This window comes from Piliocolobus tephrosceles, chromosome 11, assembly GCF_002776525.5.
Source record: "Piliocolobus tephrosceles isolate RC106 chromosome 11, ASM277652v3, whole genome shotgun sequence".
Lineage (NCBI taxonomy): Eukaryota > Metazoa > Chordata > Mammalia > Primates > Cercopithecidae > Piliocolobus > Piliocolobus tephrosceles.
In genome coordinates this window covers 91,749,353-91,768,783 of record NC_045444.1, presented here as the reverse complement: position 1 = coordinate 91,768,783, position 19,431 = coordinate 91,749,353, and the positions used below count along the sequence as shown (strand labels likewise).

The 19,431-nt window shown below is 39.1% G+C and overlaps 1 protein-coding gene across 4 annotated transcripts in view; it reads right to left on the bottom strand.

The window, feature by feature from the left end:
* Nucleotides 1–19,431, bottom strand: part of PARD3B (par-3 family cell polarity regulator beta) — a 1,041,361-nt gene that overhangs the window by 304,205 nt on the left and 717,725 nt on the right. For 3 of the 4 annotated variants that reach the window (XM_026454609.1, XM_026454611.1, XM_023219352.1), the window contains 2 exons: nucleotides 16,861–17,067; nucleotides 15,896–16,133 (listed from right to left, as the gene is read on the bottom strand). In XM_026454609.1, the coding sequence (XP_026310394.1) occupies nucleotides 15,896–16,133; nucleotides 16,861–17,067 (445 nt within the window). The remainder of the gene's footprint in view (nucleotides 1–15,895; nucleotides 16,134–16,860; nucleotides 17,068–19,431) is intronic. The other variant, XM_026454610.1, reaches the window with a different exon arrangement.

The window sequence follows — 19,431 nt, the reverse complement described above, 5'->3', positions numbered from 1 at the left end:
AATTGGGTATGCAGAATAGGGTGATCGACTGGCCCAGTTTCCTTAGAACTGAGGAGTTTCCTGGGGATGAGATTTTCAGTGTTCAAACTGGGATGAGTTGGTTACCCTACTTCAAACCAAAGGACACTATGTGTATGAATATATTTAAAGGCTATATTTTCCATTTTGACAAGTTAATAGTCTCGGTCTATTTTCCTGAATTCAGTCCCATTTCACTTTGTGAAACTGACTTTTCAGCTAATCAACCCCTTTCTATTTTAGCCCAGAGACATATCTATCCCATAATCAGTTTCAACCAATGACCAAATAGATGATGACCACGATGATACTTTATACATGTATTGCAAGTAGATAAGAAGTATGCATCTTCCAGACAAGAAAAACTTTCATTCAAGAAGGCAGTTACAGAATTAAGGTTGGAAATCCAGACATCTTATTATTCAGTATTTTTATTGAGTACACTGCAAGTGGTTTAACCAACATTTATGTAATTCAAAGATGCTCTGGTTATTATTTAAAGGGGTTTAGTCAATTTTATGGCATTTTAATATTAGAACTATGCCCTACCACACTTTGAGGAAAGGTTGTGGGCACTAGATTTTGAGCATAATGAAAAGACATTTATCTTGTTCACTGTGGTACGTCCCAACCAAGTACTAAGACTGTACTTATTAGGTAATCAATATTTGTTGGATGAATGAAAGACGATGTTAGAAAAAAATAAAAGATTAGTTTCATATTTATCACAACAGGCTTGTTGTGTATTTGGCAGTTGTTTGCTCAATAGTATTGAATAAATTATTTCAGAAAAGATCAGAGATTTCTCCATTTTACCTAGAAATGCAGTTTGAAAGAGGACACTGAAAATTCATTCATTTAAAAAAAAGGCCTGGAGTAGGTTTTTTAGGGGTAGAGGTAGAGAAGGGCATATATCCGAATTTAAACTCCAATTATGGTGATAACCTCATAGTTTCGCTCTTACTTTTAAATCCTATTTTCATTGCTAATGATTTCATATTTATGGGTCATCTTAATTAGATACTGAGTTTAAGTAAAAGGATCAGGTTGTATATTTTTTCTGGGTTTTCCCAGAGTGTAGTGCTTAATAGATATTCAAATAATGAGCTGATTGGCAAATCTTTTTCATATCATTTTAGATGGATATTTATCCTTCCTACTTTTAAAGTACTTCAGGGAGGTCAATTCTACAACCTGTTCAGAAACCTCATTCCAGTGCTTAACAACTGTCTTCTTTTTTATATCTAACCTCATTTTTTCCCGTTAGTGATTTTGGCCCATTTTCTCTAACACTGTCCTCAGTGGAAATGGAGAACAGCTGGTTACTATTGCCAGTTAACTCATCCTTCAACCTTTTCTTCAAGCAGGAATTAAAAAAAATAATTAACTCCCAAGGCAGCTCATCCTCTTTCTTATTTTTGAACCACTTCTACTGTTTTCATTATTTTCAATACTATTATCAAGAATGACTAAAGGGGCACAACACATTAATACCCAAATAAATCTACTCCAATTAGCACACCATATAAACCAGTCAGTCACTCAGCAAAAGATTATTAGGGGCCAAAACAGAGAAAAACATTGTGGAGGAAGTCCCTCTGCTTAGAGGAATTTACAGTTTCATTAAGGGCACAAGACAGATGTGTAAACTAAAAACTAAAAAGCAAGCAGGCCTATGGGAAGTACTCAGTGGAAAAACTCAGACTGTAAGAAAAAATTTGATGAGAAAGACAGAAATGCAAATCAAAGAATTCATAAAGGAGATGGGGCTTGAGGTGGCTTTCAGAAGCCTGGCAGGCCTCAGAGGAAGACGGTCATTCTAAGCGACGGTGTTATCTTAGCGTTTCCCAAAGCTTGTTTTGGGTAACAGTGACTAGAATAAGAGTGAATAGTCTGGTTAGAGTGGAAAATTGTAGAGAGAAACACTAAAAAAACCAAACAAACAAACAGGAACAAGAATATAGTGGGCATTGAATGCCAAACTAAATAGTATGATTTTTCTAGAGGTCCCTGGGCCTGGCTGCATTAGAATCATCAGAGATTCCCAGGCCTCATATCAAACCTAATGAATTACAGTCTCTGATAATAAAACCCAGGAATCTATAACAAGCTCTGTAGATGATACTAGGGTACAGACAGACTTTGAGAACCACTAGGTAACTGGGAAACAGCTCGGCTCCCAGGGCAGAATACTACTAATGGATTATATTTTAAGAACTTGCTATGTGCCAGGCATTTATCATCTATTATCTCGTTTAGTCTTGTGGCAACTCTATTAGGTAGATGCTACCATTATTTCAATTTCACGAGAGGAAACTGAGGCACAGAGTGGGTAAGCTGAAAGGCTAACAGCTAGACGGAAGTAGAGCTGGATTTGAGCCTAAGTAGAATAATTCCAGAGCTGCTCTCTTGGCTACTACGTTACATTGAGTTTTTGTGTGGAAAGTGTTCATTAAATATCTAATAACTGAACAAATGAATGATTGGTAGCTATGCCTAGAATGAACAGGAATGAAGAAATGAATAAAGCAGGCAAATCAGTTAGTAGGTTATTGCAACAATTTAGTTATCAATAACAAACTGAATTAGAGTGGTGGCAGTGGAAGTGGAAAACAAGGGCCAGATATAAGAGACAGTATTTTGTGAATATCAAGGTTGTTGACTGATGGAAGGTGGGGGATGGGAAGTGGGAGGCATACCAGACATCACGGGATTCCTGGCAGTGCCTCAACAGAATTGGGGGAGTCAGGATGAGCTGGTGACTTAGATGGGTAGATTCTGAATTAGATTTTAGACATGTTGAAGCTGAGGTTGTGGTAGGGCCACTGTGCAGAAATGATCAGCAGATAGCTGGAGAAGCAAAATTGGACTGTCTCCAAAATCCTGGTGGATATTATTTAGCAGGATTGAGATAATAGTCCTCAATGTGCAATGAAATATTTGTATATCTCCTATCTATTTTTCAATGTATGTACCTCTCATCTGCTTTTAACTGTTCTGGGAAATCTCTTTTCTATTCTGTGAGGAAAACAGTTACAGTTATTATTTCAAATATTCAGGTCTCCCCGCTTCATCAGGAACCATCTCATGTTATTAAATTGCTGGTTTGATGTTGCCTTTAAGTAAGGAAAATCCAATGGATGGCAAAAATAAGTATGGGTACTACAGAGTATAAGAAAGTATACACTGAAGCATGGCTGCTGTCAATGCATTTTTAGATGCTGACACCATAAGAGCAAAAGCCAAAAGGGGTCTTTGTATCACTAGCACTTCACAGGCTCTACGGAGGCTGCCTCACTTCTCAGTGTCTCATTCTTTATTATATGCAAAGCAAAGCTATTTGCTACATTCATCTCTCAGGCATCTTGAAGATGGATGTTAGCAAATTACATTGAAGTTCTCAGATAAAAGGTACTAAACAAAGAACGGATTCCATTTGCCCCCCCAAGCAAATTATTAAATCTATACATGTCATTATCTAATAGTATTAAGTAAACATCCCACAAGGACACGACATTGAGCTGGACACGGAACAAGGTAAATTAGGCAAATACAGTCCCACCAGGAACTCAGGAATGTTTACATGTATATGAATAAAACTGTCATTAATATATTTTATTAGTTATTTAATACGAGTATGCAAATAAGTCCATTAGGAAATATTTTGCATTTTATTAATCCAGCACCTTAAATAATTATACTTAACCTCAAATGTTAATAAAGTTTATTTATTAAAGTATATCTTCTATCTTAGTGCCTATGAAAGTTCCTTTTAGCATATCCATTTCTTTAAAAGTTAAGCCAATATTTTATCCACTGGACTTCTGTTCTGATCTGTTAACAAATCTAAACCTCATTATCCAAGAAAAGTAATGAGATAAAGGAGTCTATCCTTCTTCAGGGTTCTTTGTAATTCACATTAACGTTAATGGGAGTTGTGCACACATATTAGGAGAAGAGAGTTTGAATCAAATAAATAAGCCTTTTGGTTGACACTCTATGTGGTCATTTTTTTATTGTGATAAGTATGACAAAATCATTTTACTGCTTTGGACGGCCGTAAACAGAGTTGCACAGCAATCAAGATTACATAGGGTAGGAGGGAAGGCACGGATGCGGCAATCAGATTTTTAAATGAATTTGAAAACAAGGTTCCTGTACATTTTCATACCAATTAACCCCATCCATGCCCTTGCCCCTGCACGAACATGTGCTAAAAAAATAGAATGATAAACAAACATTTGAAGATATGCTTGACAACTGGAAAATATTATTAAAGTCAGATATTAAGCGAACTCTGTGTGCTGGGCATGAAGGCAGCTCATCTGTCTTTATATTCAGCCCATCAGATGAGTAGCCTACCTGTCTCTGGGTCCTCTTTTAGCTAAGAAATAAATGCCAGCCAAACAATCCTAAATGTGCTTGATCTAAATTTAATCTATACTTAACATTTTAGTTATCATACTTACATCTATCGCCATCATTTTATATCACTTGCCCTATTCACATAGCACTCTCTCTCATTTCTTTACATTCTCATGTTCACAATCTATCCATATTATGGTTCTAGTTTTTCTCTCTGGTGCTTAGTTGAAGCCAAGAAAAGCAAGGATGTATAACACATAAACATATAAATATTATCAGCGATCACACCACTGGGTTTAACACAAGTCAATATCAGTATATTACACTCTCTACTTTGTAATTCCATTATAGGCTCAACACTGCTGGTCATAAAAAGTAGTATTTATTCTGGGCCCAGGCCTGTGATAGTAATAATGAAAAAAAAGGGTCATTGCTCTTTCCAACCCAAATGAAAAATTAAAATTGCTAGAGCATTTAGCTCAAAGGAAAATTGACAAATTAACAAAATGAAGAAACAAAATATTCATGGCTCACATTGTGAAAGAGAAAGTAAATAATTTAAGATGGGCTGAGGAGATACAATTCAGAGTTATCAAAGAGATAAAAATTGAGCCTAACTCAATTCCAACATGGTTTAGCATCAATTTCTTTTCCTCTGTAATCGGAGATAACCATGGAGAACAATGGACGGCTGCACGGATGGTGGCCTTCAACACGCAAATGTCTACTTTTTGCCATGGTCATATATTTGTCTCAGTCTCAGTGTATGCAGCCATTTTACCTTGATCTGTAAGGCTCTCTGTTGTCAATGCATTTCTCTACCTAGCTTGAAGCTGAATTAAGAACTTTGACCCACTTTGCCTTTCATTTTTCATCTGAAATTTCATGTTCCAAACCAGCCTCTACTTCATGAAGCAAAGCACCTTAACTCTAGCCTGTCGTTGGCCTTTTGCCTTTGGGGAAATGACTGTTAAAATTTCATTGGCCTGGCTACATTAGCTCAGTTACCCTTCATACCCATAAAGTTGAAGGGATACCCAGGCATTTTACAATCACTATCTGGAAAGAGGTAATGACAGGCTGTGGCCACATTACATTTATTGTACATGAGACCTGTAACAGCTGTTATGGGATCAAGGTAAAGAGGAGAAATGTATGACAGATGTCATGTTCCCTGGTGACTTAAGTATTCAGTCTCTATCTAACCTAATTTAAAAACCAAGTCAAATGTATCTTTATGAGTAATGTATTAAAGGACAACTTCAGAGCAGCCTGATGAAATAACTATGAGCCACACATTAAGAATACCAAGTCCAAAATCCATCTATACACTCTGGGCTGAAATACGTAAAGAAAGAAAGAAAAACAAAACAAAACAAAACTAAACTAAAAACTGTTTTCTCCATTTGAGTCCTTTTCTATTTGTATTCTGCAATAGAAGGTTTTGCTTTTCACCAAGTGATTAAATAACCTTTGAAAACAGTTCATGGTTACACTGAGAAAGGGGTGACCCAAAGCTTATCAAATATAAATGACAGAATGATTTTAGCTATGTCATTTCTTTTTGTAGTTTATTATGCTAGGCGAGAAAATAGGCATCATGCCCACCTACATTACAAAATAGCAGTTAGAGGTAATCTAAAATCTGAAAGAAAAAGTTAGTGGGTTCCAGACGTATCTTGCTTGAGACAAAGATAATATTTGAGGGTCTTGGCTGTCTGAAGTGGAGCCAGAGGGGGAAGACAAGAGGTAATGTCTATCATTCCATAAAAGAAGATATACAAATAGCCAAGAAGTATATGAAAAACTGCTCAGTGATATCACTAATCATCAGGGAAATGCAAATTAAAACCACAATGAGACATCACCTCAAACTTGTTAAAACGGTTATTAACGAAAACATGAAAGATAAGTGTCGGCAAGGATGTGAAGAAAAGGGAGCCCTTCTACACTGTTGGGAATGTAAATTATTACAGCCACCATGGAAAACAGTATGGACGTTACTCAAAAAGTTAAAAAGAACTACCATATACTCCAGCAATATCACCATTAGGTATTTAAAGGAAATGAAATTGGTATGTCGAGAAGATATCTGCACATTCGTGTTAACTGCACGTTCATGTTAACTGCACATTCATGTTCACAATAGTCAAGATGTGGAATCAACTTAAGTGCCCATCAGCAGGTGAATGGATAAGGAAATGTGGTATAAACACACAATGAAATATTATTCAGCCAGCCAGGCATGGTGGCTCATGCTTGTAATCCCAGCACTTTGGGAGGCCAAGGTGGGCGGATCACGAGGTCAGGAGTTTGAAACCAGCCTGATCGATATGGTGAAACTCTGTCTGTACTAAAAATACAAAAATTAGTTGGGTGTGGTGGCAGGCACCTGTAATCCCAGCTACTCAGGAGGCTGAGGTAGGAGAATTGCCTGAACCCGGGAGGCGGAGGTTGCAGTCAGCCGTGATCACACCACTGCAACTCCAGCCTGGATGACACAGTGAGACTCTGTCAAAAAAAAAAAAAAAAAAAAAAAAAAAAAGAAAGAGAGAGAGAGAAAAGAAAAGAAATAAATAAAGAAAGAAAGACTATTAAGCCATTAAAAAGTAGAAAATCTTGTCATTTGCAGCAGCATGGATGAACCCGGAGGACATTATGTTACATGAAATAAGTCAGACACAGAAAGACAAATACCATATGACTTCACTTATATGTGAGGTGTATAAAGGTCGAACTCATGGAAACAGAATGGAATGATGGTCACCAGAGGCTAGGCTATTGGAGGGGTTGAAGAAATGTTGGTCAAAGGACACAAACTTTCAGCTAGACAGGAGGAATAAATTTAAGCAATCTATTATTCACCATGATGACTACAGTTAAAAACAATACGTCACGTACTTGAAACTTGCTAAAAGAGTAGATTTCCCAGCACTTTGGGAGGCTGAGGCGGGCGGATCACGAGGTCAGAAGATCGAGACCATCCTGGCTAACAAGGTGAAACCCCATCTCTACTAAAAAAAAATATAAAAAAATAGCCGGGCATGGTGGCTGGTGCCTGTAGTCCCAGCTACTCGGGAGGCTGAGGCAGGAGAATGGCGTGAGGCAGGAGAATGGCGTGAACCCGGGAGGCGGAGCTTGTGGTGAGCCAAGATGGCACCACTGCACTCCAGCCTGAGTGACAGAGCGAGATTCCGTCTCAAAAAAAAAAAAAAAAAAGAGAGTAGATTTTAAGCGTTCTCACCATGAAAGAAATAAGTACGTGAGGTAATGGATATGTTAGCTTGTTTTAGCCATTCCACATTGTATATATATATTAAAATATCGTGTTGTCCATAAGTATAGACAGTTTTTACTTTCCAATTAAAAATAGATGATAGATAGATAGATGATAGATAAGAAGTAATGTCTATCAAGTTGGCACTATATTGACAGCTTTGCTTACCTAAACTGTTTAATTTAAATTTCACAAGAACAGGGAAAGGATGTGTTATTATACTTAGTTTGCTGATGAGGAGGTGACTGAAACTCAAAGGGACTCATGAAGGCCGCAGAGCTTGTAAGGGAAAGATTTTTTAATTAGGTTCAGCATTAATTTGGTGGTAATGAAGGCCACAGAGCTTCTAAGGGACAGATTTTTAACTAGGTTCAGTGTTAATTTGGCTAATTTGGTGGTGTGTGTTTGTGGTGGTAGTGGTAGGTGTGATGTGTGTGTAGGAGTGTTCTTTTTAAAATAATTCACAGCAGGATGTCTTTATATAGAATTCCCCTAGTTTAAATAAAATAGATAGTATATTTTAGAATAAAATGAAGTAAACATATATGCCTTAGAATCTGCGAAGCTTAGGAACAAAAAGTTGATGCCTCTAGATTGTTAAAAATACCTTTTCTTCAAGGGTTCATGATTCAGCTTTGTCTGATGCTCCACTATGTAGAAACTGAACTAGTCCATCTTTGAGGTATGCCTGCATTATCTGAGTTGAGAAGAAACAATAAAGAATATCCAGCTGGTGGGTGAGAGGAACAGAGTTGATCCAATCACCTGCAAACCAAGTTTACCATTTACAGTACCGTCCACCTATCTCAGAATGTTTACCACAGGTATCCTAGGGCTTTGTGTACTAAAACAGACACAGTTTGGGTTAGTTTTTTGTTATAGCTCTATGTGGAGTTGGTTTAAAAATAACCTTCCCATATTTATATGTTGCACAAAAGAAAACAAAAGCAGGCATAAAGTGATTTGGCTTTAGTACCATAGTGTGCTCAATTCTGATAATGTATCTGCTGAAAATTCAGTGTAGCTTGGGCAGCATGCAGTGTGAACTCTATTCTGCTGTTAGACTGTCACCAAGGGTGGGATGACACCATTCTTTCTGCTTTACCTTTTTCATAGCACCTACTACAATTTGGAATCATATCAATTATTTTGGATTAGTTGTTTATTCTCTCCCCTTCACTGGAATGTAAATTCCATGACAGCCACGGCCTGGATGTCTTGCTTGACACCATGTAAATTGACCGTTGATTCCCTCAAGCTGATGGGGTACTGGATGGTCCCTGAAATATCTAGTGAATATCTCCTTCACTCCCTGGGTAATCCACTGTTACAAATAGTTTATGTGTTTATGTAATTTTTTTTTGTTTTTGAGACGGTCTCACTTTGTTGCCCAAGCTGGAGTGCAGTGGCGTGATCTCTGCTCACTGCAAGCTCCACCTCCTGGGTTCACGCCATTCTCCTGCCTCAGCCTCCCGAGTCGCTGGAACTACAGGCGCCTGCCACCATGCCCGGCTAATTTTTTGTATTTTTTAGTAGAGACAAATTTCACCGTGTTAGCCAGGATGGTCTCAATCTCCTGACCTTGTGATCCACCAGCCTCAGCCTCCCAAAGGGCTGGGATTATAGGCATGAGCCACTGCACCTGGCTGCTTTTGTTTTAATCTTACCACAATGAACTCAAAAGTCTTTTATCCTTCCTTCTTAAGACAGGAAAAGTGCTGTCTTGGTTGCTTAAAGCAGGACTTGGTTGCTCTATGTCAAATGCCTAGAACAGTGCCTGACACAAAATAGGGCTTTAATAAATTAACTGATAAGTTGATTTAATTATTAATTACAAGTAATAAATATAGTATAAAAGGAATTAATATGCTTGGCAAGGACAAGGCTTTCAATAAATGTTACTCATCAAATGATATGGGCAAACACATTTTAAAAGCAAAGATGAAGTTTCTATTGGCAGGGTTTGCACTTGGTTCCTCATTAGTCTAGTAAAAAGGAGTTTGCAAGGCATAATTCCTTTTAGGACCAAATTTTATAAAAGGTGTAGAAAAAGGAATCTGAACCATATCAAACCTTTCCACTCAGTGTCCAAAATAAGTTCACAGTTCAAAGGTTTTTGAAGTGAGTGGCCCATAACATCAAAAAGAGACAACAGCAGCTATTATATTAAAAAATGGATTTGAACATAAATCTATGACAGAATTTAGTTTAAGTAACATGGGGATTGACAAGGTTATTAACTAAGAAATCAGAAACTAATCTCTGGGTTTTCCACATTAGACAAGGTAAAATTTTCTTAGTCAAAGGATATTTCTCTTTGGCTCCTGGAAAAATCTGCTAGGCTCCAGGAAGGTGGCCTAGGACTGACAGCAATGGGCTTGTCTTTTAAAGGAGCTGGAGCTTCACCCTTTGGCTGAAAGGGATTATGAATGGTCTTTCCGCAGGTTAGTGCCATAAAGAGTACAATGTGTATGGAAGTCAAACACATAATGAAAAAATTTAAGCACAGAGCATACAGAGAAACTACAAAATTGGTAGGCCCTTGAGCTGCATATTTTTCCACAATAATAATAATTCATGGCCTATATAAGAACCACACTTGAATCATGCAAACAGATAATTCTGAAATCAACAAAGTATAAGCATATTGGAATTAGACAACATGTACAAAGATATTAATTAAAGACATCCTCTATAATTTTTTTCAAAAGGATCAAGAGTGGGTTAAATTAAGAAGCTAAACTGTGCTACTACATATTATTGACACAAATGGACCAGCTAATATCAGAAAAGTGCAAACACTTAGCTTTTCACAAGCAAGAACAGGAACACCGCTAAGGCATTCACACTTTCATGATGCAGGCCTTGGTGAGGACAGGGAGGCAGGATTTAAATCTTCACTCACCCCCTTGGCCAGGTGCCATTCTACATGGTATAACTGCATGAGCCATCCCAAAACCCTATCTTCAGGAAAGCGTCTGAGAAATGCAGATAATGGAAAAAATAATACATATTTCAAACACACATCTAATGTCAAGAGAACCTTAAAGCAATCAATCTTTTTTAAATGAGAAAGAAACTAAGTCAATAGCATCTGAGCAACAGATGAGAATTAAAGCAAAATCTGTTGGCTAATGGTAACAGCTTTGTGTTCTTTGTTGTTGAAAATGTGCATGTAGCAGTAACTCCAATATGCTCACAAACTCAGATGCAAAAGGCTATGGAAAACAGTTGCTATTTTTACACGGAAGATAAAATCAAACACCACCTTTCAAATCTTAATTTTGCTAAAATTGTGGAAAGAAACAAAGCCTGAGGTGCTAAATGTCTAAAGGATCCAGGACCTGTGATTTCTACTATATGAAAATACAGAATATATTGGACAATAAAAGGGAAGAACCAGCACTGTATTATGGGCAATGAAGTATGAACCTGCCAAATCAATCATCTGAAATAAAATATAAAGTTAAGGTTTAATTTAGTAATATTCTAGAAAATGGGATATGTGAAGCTCTAACAGTTTTTATATTTATAGACTATTTTAGTTAAATCTTTTAATAGTGTTTTTTGTTAACACCTTAGAGTAAAGAAAATCTTTTCCTTATACATTACTATGATATTTTAAAAGCAGTAAAAATAATTATGATGATAACTATTATTAGTTTTCGATTTGATGCTGTAAGAAATTATAACAGTGGTTCAAAGAACACGACAGGGCTAAATCCAAGGGGTCCAAGGAGTTGTTAGGCTGCATTCCTTTCTACTGCTCCCCAGAGAGAATCCATTTCCTTGTCCTTTCCAGCCCCTAGAGGCTGCCCACATTTGTTGGCTCATGGTCCCCTCCCTCCAGCTTGAAAGCTGGCAGCACTACATTTCTCTGCACCTCACTTCCACAGTCACTTTTTCTTCTTTTACTTTTAAGGCCCCTTGTGATTACATTGGGCATATTGGGGAAAATGCAGGATAATCACCTTATGTTCAGGTCAACAACCTTAATTCCATCTGCAACCTTAATTTTCCTTTGTCATGTAACATAATATTTACACAGGCACTGGGGGCTGGGATGCAGACACCTTCAGGGGTCATTATTATGTTGACTACAATAATTAACATTTATTGAATGTTTATTGCTTGCCAGGCACAGGTCTAAGCATGTTACATCTAATAAAATATAATTCTCAAAAAAATGATAATTCTATTATGCTTCTCATGTTTCAGATGAAGAAACTGAGACAAAAGCAGTTAAGGAACTTGCTCAGTGTTACAGAAGTGAAAATTAGAGAAGCCAGGATTGAACTCGGAAAGTACGTAGGCAGAGCCTGTAATTTTCACCTCTCAACTCCATCCCTTCAAAGACAAAATTCTTATCTAAATATATTGCAATTACATGTTGTCATTATCATCAAGATGGTTAACTCACAGTTCATAAATTCTGGCAATTCTAATAATTATCTAGAATATGGGCAAGTTTAAAATTCAAAATGGCAACTGGAAGGGCAGAGTCTACAGAGGCCATCAGGACAAATATCTATTGGGACATCTGTCCCAATCTGGCATTTACTAGACTATAGATCATATTCAATAAATGCATGGGAGGACATTATTTGAGCTCCTGGACTAGGCCACAACACACCAGACCAAACCAGAATGGAGTCACTCATGCTATGTGCCATATAATCAAATTGAACTTAGAAATGGGTCAGTTTCCCAAAATATGGGAGATTCCCAGCAACCAATCAAAGGAGGACCAGGGACATGAACTGGAATGATAAAGTCCCTCTACTTTAACCCTATAAGGAATGCAATTTGGAAATGAGCAATCCTCTTTTTGTTCCTTGTTTTTGCCTTCTTCAGCCTTGTTCTGCCTATGAAGCGCACACCTTCTGCTCATCTCACTTAAGTGCCTTTCTATTCTATAGATGGGATGTGGACCAATTTATGAATCACTGATAAAAGCCAATTCAATAGTTAGAACTCAATTTGCTGAAATTTTGTTCTTTTTAATTTTAATTTTTTGAGATGGGGTCTTACTCTGTTACCCAGGCTGGAGTCCAGTGAAGGGATCATGGCTCACTGCATCCTCTACCTCCCAGGCTAAGTCAATCCTCCCACCACATCAGCCTCCTGAGTAGCTGACACTATAGGCACATGCTACCACGTCCAACTAATTTGTGTATTTTTGCTTTTTTTGTAGAAATGGGGTTTTGCTATGTCGTTCAGGCTTGTAACTCCTGGGCTCAAGTGATCTGCCCACCTCAGCCTCTCAAAGTGCTGGAATTACATGCCTGAACCACTATGCCTAGCTGAATTTTTTTTTTTTTTGAGATGGAGTTTCGCTTGTGTTGCCCAGCCTGGAGTACAATGATGTGATCTCGGCTCACCTCAACCTCTGTTTCCCAGGTTCAAGTGATTCTCCTGCCTTAGCCTCCCAAGTAGCTGGGATTATAGGCATGCGCCACCACGCTTGGCTAATTTTGTACTTTTAGTAGAGACGGGGTTTTTCCATGTTGGTCAGGCTGGTCTTGAACTCCTGACCTCAGGTGATCTGCCCGCCTTGGCCTCCCAAAGTGCTGAGATTACAGATGTGGGCCACTATGCCTGGCCGAAATTTTGTTTTTTAATCGTCAGATACCTATTATGACATCAGGTCTGCTGGGGTAACCTCAGCCCAGGTGATAGCAGGATCTTAGCAAGTCTTATCATAACACATCCAGGGGCAACATCACTTCCAAGATTTTTGAGCATGAGGAACCCTGCTTAGCATTTCATGAGCACTGGAAATGTAATGGGAAGGCGCACTGGTGTGAGGATTATTTGTATTCCCTAAATGTCACTTACATATGGAATGATAGAACTTTCCTTTCTATGTGGAAATTTCAGTTGATGATCACAAAATGAGAACAATTGGTAATAAATACACCCAGCATTCTTAAATGAGATATCTCCTAAGGGTTTCATAAGAGGTGGCCAAACTGGTCCCTAAACCATCATCTCCCATCATTCACCTTCAGCCCATAGACGTATAGTGATCAATTGATTTGAGAAGAAATTGTAGGAGTAAAGACAGTCATAAAAAGGGGTACTTCTGCCTCTAACCCCCAACAAAATAAGTGAGGGGACTACAAGAAAACCCCTCAGGGAATTGGAGGTAATTGTATAACAGGAGACTGTCACCCCACTTCCTACTTGTTTATTTTGTGACTTGCAAAAATTGACGGCCTCCTCCCTTCCCCATGCATGACAGGATTCTTGGGAGAGTCTGATGTGCGTTCCTGGAGGAAGAGGCCCAGAGTGGTGTGGGACGTGCCTGCAGAAGTCTGAAGATGCAAGGCTGGTTGGAACATCTCTATGACGGGGTGAGGAGGAGCAGAACAGTGGGAACAAGCTGTACTTGCATCATTTGGAGGGTGGGAGATCAGGAACTCTAGAAAGCCAGGTAGATGCTGTGGCTGTAAGTTAGGCTAGAGCTGTCTCAAACTGGCACTGTCCAAGAAATCTACCAATTGGGTTAAGGAGACTCAGGGGTATAGGTCTGAGGTCAGAGGCTTAGGGGAATAGGTTAGTGGGAAAATGACCTACATTAGTGACGGGTATAGTAAGGAGCACTCTAAGAAAATCCACAAAAGTAGCCACAAAGGTTCCTTGATGGCCAGATTATACCAGATATGCCAGTTAAGTAAAATTCTATCCTATTGAATCATGTCTTTCTTTGTCTCCTGGTTCCAAAGACTGAGAAATGGAAGAAGGTAGAATCCTGCCTCCCACCATACCATAGGATGCTCCTTGTGGTTCAGGTCCAGCAGACGGAAAGGAAGAAAGCTTTCATTCATATCGGATTGAACATTTTAGCCCCCGACAAACAAGTCGCTTTTTTTTTTTTTAACCCAAAAGTGACCAGAAAGCTATCAGCCAGAAAGCTGAGATGTCAGGGTGTGGAGAAGGCAGCCTCAACAGTGCATACTTGAAGGGGAGAGAAGAAACAAAGCCATTTTCTGACTGCGCTATGTTGAGCCCTGTCTAGTGAATGAATGTATAGCACATGAAATCTTGTCTCACAACTATGCTGGGTCAGTAGAGCAAGTATGCCGGCCTCATTTTAAAAGTAAGGAAAGTAAGGCTCAGGGAAGCTAAGCAATGTGTGGGAAGCCCCATTGCTCCTGTGTGGAGAGTCATGGATCCAGACTGGGGCATCTGAGCCCAGACCCAGTGACATCTCCCCTGCATCACAGTGCCTCTGGAGGTGACAAGTGATGTGCCCAGCCACTGCACACCTAGAGTCACAGAGGGATGAGGTTCCTCTACCCTGACTCCCCTGCTTCAAAAGAGGTATTCCAGAGGTAACACGCAGGGCTTCCCTGCCTCTCACTTTCCCTGTGCTGCCAGAGGAAGTATTTATTTTCACAACACGTTGGTACAAAGGACTGCAGGCATTGTCCATGCCTCTACTAAGCATTGGCCTTTCTTTTATGGTGCAATCATAGCTCAGCCTTGGACTACTGGGCTCAAGCCATGCTCTGGCCTCAGCCTCCTGAGTACTTGGGACTACAGGCATGCATCACTGTGCCTGGCTAATTTTTTTTTTCTTAGAAATAGGGTCTCCTGCCTGTAACCCCAGCACTTTGGGAGGCCAAGGCAGATCACTTGAGGTCAGGAGTTCAAGACTCCTGGCCAACATGGCGAAACTCCACTCTACTAAAAATACAAAAATTAGCTGGGCGTGGTGGTGTGTGCCTATAGTCCCAGCTACTCAGGAGGCTGAGGCAGGAGAAACACTTGAACCCAGGAGGCGGAGGTTGCGGTGAGCTGAGATTGCGTCACTGCACTCCAGCCTGGGCGACAAAGTGAGACTGTCTCAAAAAAAAAAAAAAAAAAAAAAAAAAAAAAATGGGTCTCCCTACGTTGCCCAGGCTGGTCTTGAACTCTTGGGCTCAAACAATCCTCCCAGCCCCCCAAAATACTGAGATTACAGGCATGAGCCTCCGTGCCTGGCATAGTGTTGACCTTTCTTTGACAACAAACTTAAGACAGTGTCCTGTCGTCACTGTAAGCTTCCCCGGAAAGCTCCTCTGCCTCTGCAGAAAGAGAACAAGAACAGTCACAGCTGAGAGCTGCATGCATTTAGCTGAGTATGAAGGAAAGTATGCACTATTTTCTGAGTACAGACAAAGCAGTGATTTCACCAGGAGAGACAAAATGAGAAACAAACCCAACTTTGCCTTCAAAGCAGGACCATACCTCAGCATGGCACTGAAGCCCTTCTTCTTTATTTTCCTTTCTGGATCTTCATTCTCCTCTTTGCGCTTTTTCTCCTTGACTTTCAATTTGCCCTTTTCCTTTTTCTTCTCCTTCTCTTTCGTTTTTTTGACTTTCCTGGCTTTATTTTCCATGTCCTCTAGCTCTGAGTTCCCCTGAGGGGCAGATTCACAATTCAGAGCTCCTTGGCCAGAGTGAGAGCTCTTATCAGACAGACCGTCTGTACAGAGAAAAAATAATCAATACTCATGGTCAGGGGCATATGCAGTTAGTATGTAGAGAAACACTAACATGTACAATGCTAAAGAATGAATAACAGCACTCTGGAGTTCTACCCTTCCATGTGGTTACTTGTGCCCTTTGAAGATCTGACTGCCTAAATCTGGTTACTTCGAGCAAGATTTGATGCTGGGAGAGGGGACGACCGATTGCTTAGCTGGTAGTATGAAAGGCTTGATATGTGTTCAAGCAGTAATCTCTCTGAAAGCTGGCTTGTTAACCTTGATCAGCTCAGAAAGTTCGCATGCTGGGAAAGAAACAGGGTGAGGAGGGAGTTCTGAGTACAAAATATCCCAACTGCTTCTACCCAATTAATGCAGTCAGAGTCCTTGGATTGATGCTGCCTCTAATGACTCGAATGAGAATGTCAAGAAATGCATACTTAGTGCTCCTACCCTAAGGGTAAATGACAGTTGGTCCTTGTAGAAAAGTGAAGGAAAACATTTCTTTAGCCTTGCACTGTAAAATAAATTGCATATTGCATTCTCCAATTCCATGTTCGTTAAGCCAAAGGGCAAAACATATCAGGAAAATGAATTACTTTTAATATCAAAAATATAATTGTGATCCTTAAATCATTTTTTTCTGTAGTTAAGCACACATTCTTGCCCGTGATTTGCAGATAACAATGAGATTAAGAAGCCATTTAAGGAAGCATATTGTCCTACCAGCTTCTATTTCTTCAGGTCCATCGTAGGATTTGTCAATGGCTGCTCTAAAGCTCTCATTGCAGCCTCGGCCTCGAACCATGTGCGGCCGGGGCCTGTGAAAAGGAAGGTCATTCTTCCGGACCTCGGCCACCGCAGTCTGCAGACTCTCCAAGGAACTGGACTTTTTCAAACCCAGAGTTGGACCAAAATCTTTGCTTGGAGATTCTGGAAAAGAAAGGGCAAAAGGTCACCCCTCTTCTAATGGGGCAGTGTGGTGTAATCCTATTGTTCTAAGAATATTTCTGTCTGGACATCCCAAAAAAGGGGTGTTAAGTGGGTGGGAGTTGGGGTTATATTCCAGCTTTGCCACCTTTTGTGACCTCAAACAAGTGGTTTGACTTCTCTGAGCCTCCGTTTCCTTTTCTAAAGCTGTGATAAGATTTAATATGATTATATGTACATTTCTGTGTAGAAGTGTATATGCATGTGTGTCTACAGGTATATACACACACATATGAATTTGAAAGGTTGTAGCTATTTATAGACTATATATGAGTGTGAATGAGTGATTTCATATATGTGAGTATACACACATACACATATGCATACTCACAGACACACACACAAACATACCAAGCACCTAACGTGACGAGAGCTTCTCTCCCAGTGTCGTCCTAGCACTCCCACACCTGACAGCTTTTATCATTGCCATGGTTGCTCATATGATTAGTAAGGAACATATTGGGCATGGAAATAAGAGAACATTGAAGTGACTGTGATTTCTGTAATTAAACACTTTACCTTACCCTACTGGCTATTAATGTATGGTAACTGCAGCTTATTTAATCCATCAATCAATAATGCAAAGCAAGAAAGAAAACAACTTTTCCATGTTGATGCTATTGTTCTGAATGTATTCCTGCTTGGGTATCTAGAAAAGGGACAACCTTTTGATGCAATGTAAAATTATAAAACAGAAAATATAAAGCACAACTGAATCTGAATCATCTCTTTTCTGGTATACAATGTTTTCCATTTGTGCGGTTTGCCTTGGCCGCTACCCGCCCCCTCCCACTCCATTCCCTGACCTCCATCCCCACCCCCAGCTAGTCTCCCAATTATCAATAACAGGATTAGGTTATATAAATATTAGCAGCACAAGGATTATCTTTAAGATGGAAGGAATTCTTTCAGGGCTCTTGTTTCTACAGTCAAAGCTTTTCCACCAGGGCCACAGCTCATGTTCCTTTCCAGTTACGAAGGAAACTACTGTCATGAAGAGGCTAGACTTGCATTTCTGGAAATAAACGACTGTGTCATTTTTCAATAGATGGAGTATTCATTAAGAATTATGTATGTAAAGTACCTACTTCAATGTCTAGCACCTAGCAAGGCTCAATAAACGGCACTACCTTTTATTACTATCATCATTATTTTTGCTTCCACTATCACTGCCACTATGAACACAACTACTAGCAGCTTCACACAGGATTAAGGAATACAAAAGAAGTACAACAAAGCCCTGATGTGTATATATATATCCATGTGAGTGAAATAGCAATATGCACCTTTTCCTATTATCTGAACGTGTTAAAAATAGTCAACATAATGACAATAATCCTAATAGCTAATAAAGCATGGAGTGCTTACTCTGTGTTAAGCACTATTCTAAAAGCCTCACCCAGAGTAACTTACGATAATCCTTATAGTTGTGCTACGGGTACTACTGTTAGCCCCATTTTACAGATTCAGAAATTGAGGCACACAGCATTGACATAACTTGTCTGAAGTTACACACTTAATAAGCATCCAGACCAGGAGCTGGGCCGAGGCAGCCTAGTTCCAGCTTTTCTGCTGTGTACCATGTACTTTACTGTCTAAAGATGTATTTGCTCTGCACCCTCTATTTGATTATGGTCAAATAGCTTAAACTGCCCTACATTTTCCTCATTTCTAAAATAAGAATATTAGGCTAGACTAACCCTGGAGCCTTGTCAAGTAGGCAAATTGCAAAAATTGGATATTGCTTTATAGTTTCATCATTAACTTACAGGAGACAACTTTGCACTTTGAACAATATACAGGATGACAATAAACATTGCATTTTATAAACCCTACTGGCTATTAATGTAGGGTAAGTGCAATTCAATATTCAGTAAATTCAACAGAGTATATTCAATAAATGCAACAGAGATAAGACTAAGCCAAAAAAAAATACAATAAATTTCAGGGACAAATTTCAGGTGTTATTTGCAAATCATAAATACTGAGGATATGTTACTATTAAATCCAGAAAGAGGCATATTTTTTATATTCCCAGGAAGGAAGATAAGTTGAAGAAACAGAAACCGAATAAGATCATTTCTGACAAGAAAACAAAAGGCATCACAGAGGTTTGGGGGTATTGAAGCAATAGTAAAAGCTTTGGAGTTTACAGAAAATATTTTATAATATCAACCCCTAGGGATGTCTGACATGAAGTTTGGTGAAAACATGAAGATGAAAACTATCCGAGAAAGCCTTGATTCTCTGCCAGCAATAGCAACCATCTTTTATTTATTAATTGCCATTCAGGAGATTACATTAGAG